The sequence below is a fragment of the Siniperca chuatsi genome, linkage group LG13 (assembly GCF_020085105.1).
Source record: "Siniperca chuatsi isolate FFG_IHB_CAS linkage group LG13, ASM2008510v1, whole genome shotgun sequence".
NCBI classification, from domain to species: Eukaryota; Metazoa; Chordata; class Actinopteri; order Centrarchiformes; family Sinipercidae; genus Siniperca; species Siniperca chuatsi.
The window spans coordinates 25,238,410-25,254,009 of NC_058054.1; the positions used below are offsets into that span (position 1 = coordinate 25,238,410).

Here is a 15,600-nt window from a genome sequence, read left to right on the forward strand (position 1 = left end):
CAGCTGAGGAGGTGGAGTTGCGGCCATCTTTGACTCAAGCATATTAATCAACCCTAAACCCAAACTAATGTATAACTCATTCAAAAGCCTTGTTCTTAGTCTTTCACACCCAACTTGGAAAAGACAGACAATTCTATTTGTTATAGTGTGCCGCGCTCCTGGTCCTTATTCTGAATTTTAATTTGAGTTTTAATCAAGTTTAGTCCTTAAAATAGATGAAGTAATTATTGTAGGTGATTTCAATATTCATGTGTTTGTTCTATTCTGTTTGTTCTGGTAAATGGCATTGAAATTGAACATTTAATAGTCTTTCCACAGAATCCTTCATTACCGGACTATTATTTAAAAACTTTTGAACTCCTGTTACTGGACTACACGCCATTAGGCAACACTCCTACTCTAGAGGTCCATCTGATAGTGCTGTAGCTTTTAAGGAAAGTGATTCCATCTGCATTTAATTCAATGCTGTGTCTCAATATAATTTCAGCCCCTCCCTAAATTACCATCTTGTTCATAGTGCTCACATGCTCACTGCGAACGACACTTGAGTCTAAAAATGCTAAGTGCTACATTCGGCACCATTGAACATCACATCCTATTACAGAGACTGGAACATTTAATTGGCAATTAATGGAAGCAAAATAAGCTGGTTTAAATCCTATCTATCAGATCGATCCATCGATCAAGCCAGATGAAACTAACAAGTTAGCTAAACTTCAAGCATGCCTTAAGAAAATATAAACCTGGATGACCTGCAATTTTCTGATGTTAAACTCAAACTAAAGATATAACTGAAGTTATTGTACTTGGCCCCGAACACCTTTGAGACCTATGGTTCCTAGAGTCTCCAAAAGTAGAATGGAAGCCAGAGCCTTCAGTTATCAAGCTCAGGAAACAGGTCCCAGTTTGGGTTCGGGAGGCAGACACCATCTCCACATTTAAGAGTAGGCTTAAGACTTTCCTCTTTGATAAAGCTTATAGTTGGGGCTGGCTTAGGTGAGTCATATATATATAACTTTGTCCTTCCCCCTTCGCGGGTGGTCTCATCCTTCGAGCTCGGGTCCTCTACCAGAGGCCTGGGAGCTTGAGGGTTCTGTGCAGTATCTTTGCTGTTCCTAGTACTGGTCACAAACAGATGGCCGGACATTCTCCTTCAGGAGTTTTTGGTAGACAGCAGAATTCATGATTCCATTTATCATAGCAAGTCTTCCAGGTCCTGAAGCAGCAAAACAGCCCCAGACCATCACACTACCACCACCATATTTTACTGTTTATGTGATGTTCTTTTTCTGAAATGCGGTGTTACTTTTAGGCCAGATGTAATGGGACATACACCTTCCAAAAGTTCAACTTTTGTCTCGTCAATCCACAGAGTTTTTCCCCAAAAGTCTTGGGGATCATAAAGATGTTTTCTGGCAAATGAGAAGAGCCTTAATGTTCTTTTTGCTCAGCAGTGGTTTTCGTCTTGGAACTCTACCATGCAGGCCATTTTTGCCCAGTCTCTATTTTATGGTGGAGTCATGAACACTGACCTTAACTGAGGCAAGTGAGCCCTGCAGTTCTTTGGATGTTGTTGTGGGGTCTCTGAATGACTGAAGAACAAAATGAAGACTATGGAGTGGCCTAGTGGAGATAAGTTGAGCAAACTGTTTGCGAATGTTTATTCAACATCTGTTGCATAATAGCCAAACCTTAAATGGATTCAGATGTAAATTTGATACAGCAATCTAGTGAGGCTGACAGACGAAGAAGAAGAAGAAACAAAATGAAGACTTTCGAGTGGCCTAGTCAAAGTCCTGACCTGAATCCTATTGAGATGCTGTGGCATGACCTTAAAAAGGCAGTTCATGCTCGAAAACCCTCCAATTCTGCAAAAATGAGAGGGCCAAAATTCCTCCACAGCGCTGTACAAGACTCATTGCAAGTTATCGCGAACGCTTGATTACAGTTGTTGCTGCTAAGGGTGGCCCAACCAGTTATTAGGTTTAGGGGGCAATCACTATTTCACACAGCGCCATGTAGGTTTGGATTTTGTTTTCCCTTAATAATAACAACCTTCATTTGAGGTCAAACTAATAACAACCTTCATGTAAGGTCAAACAAGGTCTGCGTCAGGTGCTGGGGAACCAGAGCACCGTGATGAAAAATGGGCTACTGGAACAAGATGGAGATGGGAGAGATGCGATAAAAAGGCTCTTTTGGAATGCTACTACTCCAGTAACCCTAGTAAGAGGGGTTTCGTGCAAAGGATGTGGGATAAATGGTTACTTCGAAACCCACAATCAAGGCTTACAGCGAAGCAACTAGTAGCTCAGTGTTCCAACATCCACAAGCGGCAAATGCTAACACAACTTGAGACTGACGAGATACAACACAAATGCTACGGCAAGGGGGAGGCAGTGACTGACCTGAAAGATAAGATCCCGTGATAAAAAACTTTGTCCTTCACCCTCCGCGGGTGGTCTCATTCTTCGAGCTCGGGTCCTCTACTAGAGGCCTGGGAGCTTGAGGGTTCTGCGCAGTATCTTTGCTGTTCCTAGTACTGCACTTTTCTGGACTGAGATGTCTGGTGTTCTTCCAGGGATCTGCTGTAACCACTCCTCCAGTTTGGGGGTCACTGCCCCGAGTGCTCCGATGACCACGGGCACCACTGTCGCCTTCACGTTCTAGGCCTTCTCCAGCTCTTCTCTGAGCCCTTGGTATTTCTCTCGTTTCTCAAGTTCCTTTTTCCTGATGTTGCCATCACTTGGTATTGCCACGTCAACCACAACGGCTTTCCTCTGCTGTTTGTCCACCACCACGATGTCTGGTTGGTTCGCTATTACCATTCTGTCAGTCTGAATCTGGAAGTCCCACAGGATCTTGGCTCGGTCATTCTCTACCACCTTTGGAGGTGTTTCCCACTTTGACCTCGGGGTTTCCAGTCCATACTCCGTGCAGATGTTCCTGTACACTATGCCAGCCACTTGGTTATGGCGCTCCATGTATGCTTTCCTGCCAGCATCTTACACCCTGCAGTTATGTGCTGGATTGTCTCAGGGGCCTCTTTGCACAGCCTACACCTTTGGTCTTGTCTGGTGTGGTAGATCTGGGCCTCTATTACTCTGGTGCTCAGGGCCTGCTCCTGTGCAGCCATGATGAGTGCCTCTGTGCTGTCCTTCAGACTGACCCGCTCTAGCCATTGGTAGGACTTCTTGATATCAGCCACTTCAGTTATGTTCCGGTGGCACATCCCATGTAGGGGTTTGTCCTCCCATGATGGTCCCTCCTCCAGCACCTCTTCCTCTGTTCCCCATTGCCTGAGATATTCACTGAGCACGTCATCTGTTGGGGCCTTATCTTTGATGTACTTGTGGATCTTGGATGTTTGATCCTGGATAGTGGCTCTCACACTCACTAGTCCACGGCCGCCTTCCTTATGGCTAGCGTACAGTCTCAGGGTGCTGGATTTGGGATGGAACCCTCCATTCATGGCGAGGAGCTTTTGTGTCTTAACGTCTGTGGTCAGTATCTCTTCCTATGGCCACCTTATTATTCATGCAGGGTATCTGATCACTGGCAGGGCATAGCTTTTTATTGCCTGGAACTTGTTCTTGCCATTGAGCTGACTTCTTAGGACTTGCCTTACTCGTTGGAGGTATTTGGCAGTTGCTGTTTTCCTTGTTACCTCTTCGAGGTTGCCATTTGCCTGTGGTATTCCAAGGTACTTGTTCCCATCCTCAATGTCTGCTATTGGGAGTAAGACCCCTACTGTGTGGACTACTTTCACTCTCTTTGTCACCATTCAACTACACTTGCCCAATGCCAGTGCGGTACAGTAGATCCTGGTGGTGTGGATCAGTGAGTCAATGTCCCGCTCGCTCTTAGCATATAGCTTGATGTCATCCACGTAGAGGAGGTGACTGATGGTGGCCCCGTTCCTGAGTCGGTATCCATAGCCAGTCTTGTTGATTATTTGGCTGAGGGGGTTCAGACCTATGCAGAACAGCAGTGGGGATAGAGCACCCCCTTGGTATATGCCACATTTGATGGACACTTGTGCAAGTGGCTTGCCATTGGCCTCAAGGGTGGTTTTCCACAACCTCATCGAGTTTGCAATGAAGTCTCTTAGGGTCCTGTTGATGTTGTACATCTCCAAGCATTCAGTTATCCGTGTATGGCATTGAGTCATATGCTTTCTTGTAATCAATCTAGCCAGTGCACAGGTTGGTGTGTCGGGCTCTGCAGTGTTGGGTGACTGTTCTGTCAACCAGGAGTTGGTGTTTGGCTCCTCTGGTTTCTTTGCCGATGCCCTTCTGTGCTTTGCTCATGTATTGATCCATGTTCCCACTTATCTTAGCCGCGATGATGCCTGACATGAGCTTCCATGTTGTGTAGAGACAGGTTATTGGCCGATGTTGGATGGGACTGTACCCTTTGCGGGATCCTTCAGGATCAGGATTGTACGCCCTTCGGTAAGCTATTCAGGGTGCGTCCCATCCCTTAGCAGCTGGTTCATTTGTGCTGCTAAGCGCTCGTGGAGTGCAGTGAGCTTCTTTAGCCAGTAGGTGTGGATCCTGTCAGGGCCCGGTGCTGCCCAGTTTTTCATACCTGAGACTCTTTCTTTGATGTCTGCCACTGTGATGGTAACTGGATTCTGTTCAGGGAGGTTGCTGTGGTCCTCTCTCAGAGCCACCAGCCACTGTGCATCGCTGTTGTGTGATGCCTCCCTCTCCCATATACTTTTCCAGTACTGTTCAGTTTCCAGCCTTGGTGGGTCTGCTCTGCTGTTATTACCCTGCCATTGAGCGTACACTTTCGCAGGTTGAGTTGCGAACAGCCGGTTTATTCTTCTGGCTTCATTATCTCTCGTGTACCTCTTTAGGTGGCTGGCCAAAGTTTGGAGCCTTTGTTTGGCAGTTTCGAGTGCTTCAGGTATGGGCATCTGGTTGTACCTCTTGGGTACTTGTATTTTCATTGCACCTCTCTCGTCCTGTCAGTTGGCTCACTTCTCTCCGTGCCTCCTTGATTTTAGCCTCCAGCCTTCATTTCCATGGTGGGTATTGTTTCTCATGGCTCCCATGGTTGGTTATAGCCAAGCATCTCGAGGATCACTGCTGCTGAAGTGTATATCAGCTCATTGGTTTCGGTGATGGTTATGGTAGGGATCGCACTCAATGCTGCATTCACATCTTCTAGGAGACTTTCTGATGGTACTTCATTTAGCCATTGTAATTGGCATCGGGGTTGCCTTGCATTCATTCTCGCCATGAACTTATCTTTCAGGTCAGTCACTGCCTCGTTCAACATGATTGCACTTGCTGGGGCTTTGTACCCAATCTCCGGTTGGGGAGCCGCCGTTAGCTCCCCTCTGACCTGGCGTCCTGGCTCCCCCTTGCAGTAGCATTTGTGTATATATATATATATATATATATATATATATATATATATATATATATATAAATGTTTAGTGTCTTTCTACAACTGAAAGGACGAGTTTTAACATGGAAGCATTAAATTGGTAACAAACAATTGATTCTTTAGGAAGAAATTAGTACAGGAAACTAATTAAGAAAGAACAGATCTGGGGTGGGAGTGAAGTGTTGCACCGATGATCCCCGCCCCCTGGACAGAAGGCTACTAAAACAGAGAAAGCCCAAACAGTCTAGTCTTTTTTTCTCTTCAATGCACTCTTCTCTTCAATACTTTGCAGACCCTTAACAAAGTTCTGTGACTCACCTGGACAGCGGCCTGCGGGCCAACAAAGTTAGAACTGAACGAACTGTGAGTTTATCAAAATCTGTGTTAGCCATCACAGCTACAGAACACCCAGCCAAGTTGGTGTGCAAGATGCAATACGCCTGAGAGAGACTGATTCAAGCTGAGTTGCACCGCAGGACCGACAATGCCTGAAGAAGCTCGAGCTCTTGGGAGCTCCACAAGAGGAATCACTGGTCGAACTGCGCATGGGACTCAGCACATCCAAACATGCAACAAACATGCCTAGTGCGCATGCGCCAACATGCATGCTGCCTGTTGCCATTGCTCCATCTCGTCGTCTTACTTTTTCCAACTTTTAGCTTTCCTTTTTCTTTAAAACGAGTAACTTTTGTGTCAATGTAATTTAAACTATCTACTTTACGAAAATGAGAGTAGAGAGTGTTTTGGTATTTTTTTTCTCTGTGAAACTTCTTCTCCTGCTACTCGGTCAGGGCACCACTGCAGAACACCTGTTTGGCAACACTGTTTACACCAGGGAACAGCTGATCATGCTAAAGTCAAGTAGCATTGTGCCCAGGACAACCAATGTCCCCACTGAGATCTGGAGGAGGACACACGAGGATGCAGAGGTGGAACGAAGCGGAGAGGGAAGAGAGAGGGGTGCAGGCAAAAGAGACTTAAGAACAAGAGATTTAAGCCGTGTCTGCCTTCTCTTGTCATGGGCAATGTGAGATCACTGGCGAATAAAATGGATGAGCTAACGGCGTTAGCATGGAGTCAGACGGAGTTCCGTGAGGCTACATCAGGATATCCCGGATCATAACGTCTCCATTGACGGCTTTCAGACTGTTCAGGCCGACAGGGATCACATCGGGAGCGGTAAGCGGAAAGGTGGTGGACTTGCTGTTTTGGTCAACAACAGATGGTATAACCCAGGTCACGTTACTATCAAGCAGAGTATCTGTAACCCGGACATTGAACTGTTAGCTGTGGGACTCCGGCCATATTATCTGCCACGTGAATTCTCACATGCCATTGTTGTGGCTGTTTACATCCCCCCTCTGCTAAGCCTGCATCGGCGTGCAACACCATTCACACCGCCACAGCACAACTCCACACTCAACACCCGACTGCACTCATATTAATCTCGGGTGACTTCAACCATGTCAGTGTTTCAACAACACTGACTAATTTCACACAGTATGTGAGTTGTCCTACTAGAGAGGAGAGGACACTTCCCCTGAGGGGGGGAAGAGCTGTATGCATCCTTAACGTTAGCATACAGCTCTTCCCCCCTCCCCCCCTTGGGTAGGTCAGACCACAACTTCTGTGGGGACTGCAATGCAACTACTACTACTGCAACAATCCCAACTACGATGGTCCATTGTTATCCAAATAACAAACCATGGGTAACAAAGGACATCAAAGACATCCTGAATGCCAAGAGGAGGGCCTTTACTAGGGAGGAGGTGAGGGAAATCCAGGTTGACCTGAAGGTGGAGATCAGGGAGGCCAAGGAGAAGTACAGGAGGAAGCTGGAGTGGAAACTCCAGCAAAACAACATGAGAGATGTCTGGAGCGGCATGAAGAGCATAACTGGCAACAGACCGACTGGCAGCAGAGTCCTGCTCATTCCCCCTCTAACTCAGCTGCTGTCTGCCCTCAGACTCCTCTGAGTCCACTGCTCCCCCCTCCTCCATCTTCCTGGGAGAGTCCTACTCCCCCCTCAACTGGCTCTCAGGCTAACGGTCCTCTCCAGACTGATGACTCCCCCTCTCCTCCCTGTAACCTTCTGTGTGCCTGACTGCTGACCAGGTAAGAGGACAGCTGATGAAACTCCACTCAAACAAGGCGGCAGGCCCCGATGGTGTTTGCCCCGGGGTACTAAAAGCCTGTGCCCCCTAGCTATGTGGAGTCCTTCACCATGTCTTCAAGCTGAGCCTGAGTCTTCAAAGGGTCCCTGTTCTGTGGCAGACATCTTGCCTCGTTCCTGTGACGAAGACGCCGCGTCCCAGTGGCTCCAAGGACTCCAAGGCCCATGGTCAGACCCCTCCTGGACCCCCTTCAGTTCACTAACCAGCCCTGGCTGGGAGTTGAAGACACCATCATCTTCCTGCTGAACCGCATCTACACCCACCTGGACAAGCCGGCAAGCACGGTGAGGATAATGTTTTTTGACTTCTCCAGTGCTTTCAACACCATCCAGCCAGCACTGCTGGGTGAGAAGCTGGCAGCGATGCAGGTCGATGCCCCCCTCGTGTCCTGGATTGTTGACTACCTGACTGGCAGACCACAGCATGTGCGTCTGCAGCACTGTGTTGGACAGCGTGGTCAGCAACACTGGGGCCCCTCAGGTGACTCTCTGTCGGTGGTGTCAGAGAGGAGGATGCTGGCCAAACTACATGCCATCTTGGACAATGTCTCCCACCCACTCCATGATGTGCTGGTCAAACAAAGTAGTGCCTTCAGTGAAAGACTCATTCCCCCAAAATGCACCACAGAGCGCCACAGGAAGTCAATTCTTTAACTCCTCCCTCTAACATCACTGCAATACATGAAATATTTATTCATACTTATATTACTGCTGTGCAATAGCCACCGTCTAATGATCTGGTTAATCTGCTACACTTAACTTGATAGTACTCATTACTGCACTATTACTACCTGTAAATCCACTTTTGTACTTACACTTATTTTAGCTTTTATACTTATACCCACTTTGTACTTAATTTATCTTAGCTCAATTATAGTGTATTATATTTTGATTTGCTTAGTACTTCTATTCCTGTGTGCATTCACTTGATAGTGAGCAGCTTTAACAAAAGAGTTTCCCCTCAGGGATCAATAAAGTATTTCTGATTCTGAAAGCTGCCCACACAGGAAAATATACTGCGCCTCCCTCCTCCCTTCCAGTGCAATTTGTCCCCTGGCTATCTGAACCACCAGGTGAAAACATTATTTTTCCTTTGTTATATTTGGTTCATGCTAATAGGTTAGTAACAAGTAATTTAGTGTGAGGTCAGGAATAGAATCTCCTTTCAATATAATCATGATGGAATCGTAAAATATTTCACAAGTGCTTCCCAAAACTTCTCTTAGTTGCTGTATAGCAAAACGGTGATTATCTCTAGTCATAACCCAAATTATCCATTTATCAGATTACACTATAATCAATTATTACACTTTATCAATTATTCATCACTGCATTCATAACATTCATGGCTGCATTTATCCATTACTTTGTGTTTCTAGTAGTTATTAGTTATGTGTGTGTAATAAATGTTTCACATATAAAGATCGTTGGCTTTGTTTTCTTCTTACATTCAGTCACTTTACGTATCTGTTCCTTGTTTTACCTCTTGCTGCCTGATTTTAGGCTAATTCCCTCACAATGCTAATAATTTGTGCATTATCTCTTGACTGATCAAGAAAAACAGCTTAGTGTAAAACTGAGCTAAACTTTAACTACATGCTAAAAGGTGGAGAATTGATACAGAATGCGGGCAGAAACATAGATTTCCTACAAAGTTTAAATACGTGTTTAATACTATAAATTACACTCGATGTTACAGTCACTGCCCTTGCAATCCAGAAGAGCAGAGAACATCCCAATCGAGTGGAGATGTATGTGGAAACTGTGAGGCGGGGTTTATATACACATCGCTGCTGATTGGGTAACACCTCTGACACACCCACTAAACGAGAGAAAATGTATCTCAAAGCCCTTTGCACACCGTTTCACACCATTTTGAGGAAACATGTTCAACGCTCCTCTCTCTCTCATTCGTTGAGCCGGGGCCAACTTTGAATAGAGTGTATCAGCAGATAGGGGCGTCAGAACAGAACACGCTTTGACACTGAATGTTGCCACTGGATTTAAATCATGAGGTGCAGAATCATCCAATATGGATGTAATTCTTAAGGGTACTGGTCTAGGAGAGAAAACGCAGAAGAAATAAAGAGACAGAGGAAGAAAAGATAGTAAGAGAATGTTGGAGACTGAAGAGAAATGGGATGATGGACTGGAGACTAAGGGAGGAAAAAAGGGCAAGTGTGAGAGAGATGAAGGCTCTAGTTACCAGTGGTGGGGGCATTTATGGGGTAAGCTACGTGGTAAGTCCTCTCCTGGTCTGATAGCTCGGGACTTGTTTACAAAGGACTTTAATTTCCCTGACAGTCCTTTCCCTCCACCATCACTCCATCTCACCCCTTTAGCACTCTGCCTTGCTTTCTGTCTTTATTTCTCTCCCTCAGTCACCTCTGTGTCACCTTGCTCTCTCTCTCTATCTCTCTGTCTCACCCCTGTCACTCAGAGTCTTAACCCAATTCATACCAGCAACAAGAAGTTACTACTCAGCTACAAAAGCTTCCTATTTTCTTCTGCACAAATCCATTTGTTTTATCATCATTCATTTTTTTGTCTATTTACATAGGCCTGAGGGGAAGGAATTGCTGGAGCATAGGGGCAATGTTGTGTTTGATTTCCTGAACTTAGCCTGGGGATAGAATCTCTGCAGAGCCAATTTTCAGTCTGAACGTGTTGCTAATGTTACTGTACCAAAGTGGATGGTAATTTATGTACATCTGCCTTTACATCTCCATGGCAATACCAAACGACCACCTTTCTATAAAAAATAAGATGTCAAATTGCCATAGATAAATAGTCCCATTTATAAATAATATGGAGCAGACTGTGAATCAGATTTTCACCAATGGAAAATAGAATGCATATGGAGTAAACAGCAGTGTGATCTAGGACATCCTCGTTTAAGGCTCCAAGATTTTGCAAAAAATTGTTTTTTAACACTCTCTTAAACTTTTTAACTCACCTTATGCCTCTGAGAATATTTTGAAAGAAGAGACTTTCTCCCCTCTTTCAGTTGAAGGGAGGATAAGAGAATAGAAGGAGCACATGGGGGAAGGGTGCCACCACTCACTAAGAAAGTACAGTAACACTTTACAATAAGATACAGGGAATATTGAGTAGTTGCAAATGAATTAGTGAGGAACAAATCTATGGAAGATTTAAAATGCCTAAACAAAAACAAATCAAACAAAGAAATAAAGTTGAATACAATACATATTGTCTTTAATAACTTGTTGAATTGTTTTTCATTGTGAATTTTCCATGCCTCATTAAAATCAAATCACATCACAGGAAAAAAAAAAAGTGAAGAGATGTATTGCATTTCAGTGTTGTCCAGCAGAGAGTAGCATAGCCCCGCCAAAACTAAATGCAAAGTACTGTCAACAGTTTTCATGAAGAGGTGCAGGGGAGCTTTTTCTGTTTTAAAATGGAGACACAATGTCAATGCCAAAATGAAAAACAATCAACTGTCCAATCACAGCTTGGAAGGCGGAACCATGGGCTGTCAACACTTCAGAAAGAATTCTGCCTAGACGATCAGCACAAGAGTCTGTTTGTGCATCTTCCTGGAGCACAATCCATCCCTTAAAACTGCAGACAGACAACCACAAATGTAATTAAATGAACAGTCAATAGCCGTGTCCCTCTGGCTGGCTATCCCACAGGAAACTGTTTTGATGTCACAGGCTGTCTGCCATCCGTTTATGTCAGCAATGATAAACACCACCCATGGTTCCAACCCAAAGCTATGATTGGATAGTTGATTGTTTTTCATTTTGATGCTTCTCCATCTAAATAATTGTATCAAACTAAGTAACTGTAAAATGTTTTTCATTTAATTATGACACAGTAAATGTGTACATAAAAAGGAAATACATATAACAATGTGTATTGTATTTGACTTTATTTCTTTGTTTGATTTATTTTTATCCAGGCATTTAAAATTTTCCACATAGTTCAGCAACTAAGAAACTAATAAGACATTCCTGAATAATTCTGATCCATTGAATATATAGTAAATAATGATATGTTACTAGATATTAATTTAATGAACATTATGTATGATAACTTCATAGATACCGGTTGATGGCCGCCCCCTGGTTCTGCTCAAGGTTTCCTTGCCACTATCGCGAAGTGCTTATGGTGGGAATTGTTGGGTCTCTGTAAATAATATAAAGAGTACCGTCTTAACCTGCTCTATATGAAAAGTGCTCTGAGAAAACTACTGTTTTGATTTGGATTATGATGTTACGATTTTTGAGTAAAAATATAATTTGATTCTCAAAATATCGTGTACTTTTTGGTAAATGAACTGTATAGTGCCTTTCTAGTCTTCTGACCACTCAAAGCGCTTCACACACTACATATCACATTCACAATCACACACCGAAGGCATAGCCCTCTGGAGCAATTTGGAGTTCAATGTCTTGCCCGAGGACACTTCGACATGTGGGCTGGGGGAAGCCGACCTTCCAATTGGTGGACGACCCTCTCTACCACCAAGCCACAGTCGTTCCTTTTTCCTTATAATACTATGAATTTGTGGCACTAATGTGCCATTGTAGTTATGAGATCAGTCTATTGTGTAGTGTTTATTTTTATCTGCATGACCAGTGTAGGAGGATTCCCTTCTTGGTGACATTTAAAGTGATAGTTGTTCTACATATTTTACTTAAACAAGTCCAGTTAAAGAGTAACTTAACACACCTTGAAAATCGTGTCTTTCCTGACCTCCAGTGGTTTATCTTCTGACCTTGATGCATTGATGTACAGGTGTACTCCAGGACCCAGTGACATCACTGTTGGGTGTGGTTACAGGTACAACATAACACACTTTTGACCACACCCACGCAGAGGTGAAACAGACTTGACACTTCCAGCCAAAAAGGGCAGTGACACTGCTTTTCAGCCTGGTGTCAAATTACTTGATAAACAGTTACCTACTTGGTGTTCTGTGCTGGAATATACTGTACTTTATACACAAACACACTGCATTATTGTGTTTCCTTGTTCCCCTCTGCAGGCCTGTTGGGTTTTGGTTGAGCAGGTCCCAGTCTCTGCTCTACTGCAATGAGCATGGAGTGTTGGGCTCCTTCTCTGAGGAGGTGAAGAGCTGCATCTGCCCTGTGGAGCAGCCCACCTGCCACGGAGTCATTCCCTGCATTGTGGGCACTTCCTCCACCTCCTGCTCCTCCTGCGCCACAGACAACGCAACCCGCTGCGGAGCCTGTCACCATGGCAACCTCCTCCATCTTGGTTCCTGCCGGCCAAGCATCGCTGCATCCCTGGACCACTATCTGAACTTGGACTTGGACCTGCCTGATGCTGAGGTTCTCAGAGCTTCTTATATATAAGCATTCCATTGGTTCTCAAACCTATGAAGACCAAATAGTACTTTGATTACACTAAAGTTTATGAAAAAAATGAAAGGACACATTGCTACTGGTTTCTTTGTGATTAGACACAAAAAAATACATCCAATAATAATAACAGAGCATTAAAATATGCCACGAAATGACAACTTAAATGTTTGTATTGTTCTACATGGATTTTACAGTACTGCAAAACGTTCTACAATCTCTGACAGAAGCAAAAATGAAATATGGCAGTGCAAGTTGGCCCTATGAGTTTCTTTTTCTTTATTTCTCCCCATCTCAGAACATACTAAACATGTAAAGGTATGCACACAAGCTAATAATAAAAGCTATGGGAATGTACAATGTCAGTGAGAAAAGCAAGTTCAGTCAATCAAAACCTTGAAGTGTTAGGGACAAGAGCAGGGAGTTTCAAATATAGATAGCTCAGAATCCATTTTGCTGTGTCTACAGTGTGACAAGTGAAGCTTCTTACAAAGGCAGGTAGTAGCAAGTTAATCTGGACATTTTAAGGACTCCCTTATTGATTCTTTGTGCATTTTTATAATCAATTTCCTTTTGATAAAGATTTGGGCAGAAAAAACATAAATACAGGTTTCATGGTGTTTGAATTTTTTGCTTTAAAAGCTTGATGTAAAATGCACAAAATGAAAAGTATTTTTCTGTACTTTTTTTACATTAATAGGCCACTCCACCGAGTTTAAATCTAATCTATAATTTAAGTAACATAATTGAATAAAAATATTAAATCATGAAACAAAGACAAAGTTATTCTCAAAAAGGGTATGCCTTCATTTAATATTTTGTGCAGCCTCCCTTTATAACAACTCTGAGTCTTCTCCTATAATGTGTGATAAGTCTGGTGAAAACATGGCACGGGATCTGAAATCATTCCTCCATACAGACAGATTCCAAGTTCGCACTTGTGGACTCTCCTCTTCAGCTCATCCCACAGATTTTCTATAGGGTTTAGGTCAGGGGACTGTGATAGCCATGGCAAAACCAACCCGTTCTCATTCCCAGGTTGTCAAATGCCGACGTTTTGTCATGCCCCTTGGCCTCTCATACAGACACAGAAGGTTCCCTTTAACATTTGTTTGAGACACACCAGGCTTTCAATTAACCCCAATGTAATGTGTAATGTGGGTTTCTTTCAATGATATCCTCAACATTTCTCCACACAAAAACACGAAAGTGTCCTTGAAAAGTCAACAGTAAGATAGGTTAATGTTACGGCTATCAGTTTAGATTATTTTTCCTTCGATTTTTGATATACTGTAAATAGTAGTATAATGCTACACACTATGTGTGTATTACAATATCTCTACAAGTATTCTGCTCAATTACCCATCACAAAGCTGTATAAATGACAGGTGTATATAGTGTTTATAGCTCTTATTTTCTATTTTGTATTCTCTATTTCTATTTTATGTGTATTTTTTATCTATCAACCTTTTTCCTGTACGTGTTGAATCTTGAGTTGCTGTAACAAGCGAATTTCCCTGGTGTGGATCAATGAAATTTAACTGGTTGATGGCACCCCCAGTATACTCATATGATATCCACTATTTTGGTTTTCACATAAGAAACTTGGCAGTCACGTGACGTGGATGCAGGCCAATAGAAAAGAATAGGACAAAAAAACTTTAGTTCTCAGAATTGAAGGAGAAATCATTAAAACTGATGGCTGTAACATTAACCTATCGTACTGCTGAATTATTAAGGACACTTTCGTCTTTTAGTTTTGAGAAATGTTGAGGATATCATTGAAAGGAATTAACAGTGAGGAAAATACTTCCGGGCGGCGGGTCCTTGGTTCTCCAATGGGACTGATGCTCACTGCGTCTTATAGCACCGCGATCAGGTTAATATTGGAGTGAATGGACGGCCAGAGCAGTTGCTCTGAGTGTCTAATATTGCCACGGATGGTTTATATTGGAGTTAATTGAAAGCCCGGTGCGTCTCATACAGACGCTAAGGGGTGTGACAAAATGTCGGTATTGGACGATCTGGAAATGAGAACAGGTTGGCAAAACCTTTATTCTGTGGTCGGTGAACCATTTTTGTGTAGATTTTGAGGTATGCTTCGAATCTTTGTCCTGCTGGAAGATCCAACCACAGCCCATTTTAAGCCCCCTGGCAGAGGCAGTTAGGTTTTCGTTTAATATCTGCTGGTATTTGATGGAGTCCATTTTGCCATGTATCCTAATAAGATGTCCAGGGCCTTTGAAGGAAAACAGCCCCGCAACATCAAAGGTCCACCATACTTCACAGTGGGTATGAGGTGTTTTCTGTATGGCTATCTTTCTATCTATGCTAAAACCACCTTTGATGTTGGTTGCCAAAAAGTTCTGTTTTGATCTCATCGGACCATATAACCTGGTCCTAGTGAAATTTCCAGTAACGTGTGGCAAACTGTAGGCGCTTTTGTTTGTTGTTGATTGACAGCAGATGCTTTTCTCTGGCAACCCTCCCAAACAACTTGTGGTGATGGTGTCTGATGGTAGTTTGGAGACTTTCTGACCCCAAGACTCAACTAACTTCTGCAGTTCTCCAGCTGTGATCCTTGGAGATTCTTTTGCCCATCGAACCATCTCCTGTCACTTTAAACGTCTTAATTATTGCCCTGTTAGTGAAAATGGGTATTTATTAACAGTT

At 43.5% G+C, this 15,600-nt stretch overlaps 1 protein-coding gene across 1 annotated transcript in view; it reads left to right on the forward strand.

Moving 5' to 3' along the window:
• brinp2 (bone morphogenetic protein/retinoic acid inducible neural-specific 2) overlaps window positions 1-15,600 on the forward strand; it is a 277,419-nt gene that overhangs the window by 259,022 nt on the left and 2,797 nt on the right. The window contains exon 8 of the mRNA XM_044219849.1: window positions 12,591-12,897. Within this exon, the coding sequence (XP_044075784.1) occupies window positions 12,591-12,897 (307 nt within the window). The remainder of the gene's footprint in view (window positions 1-12,590; window positions 12,898-15,600) is intronic.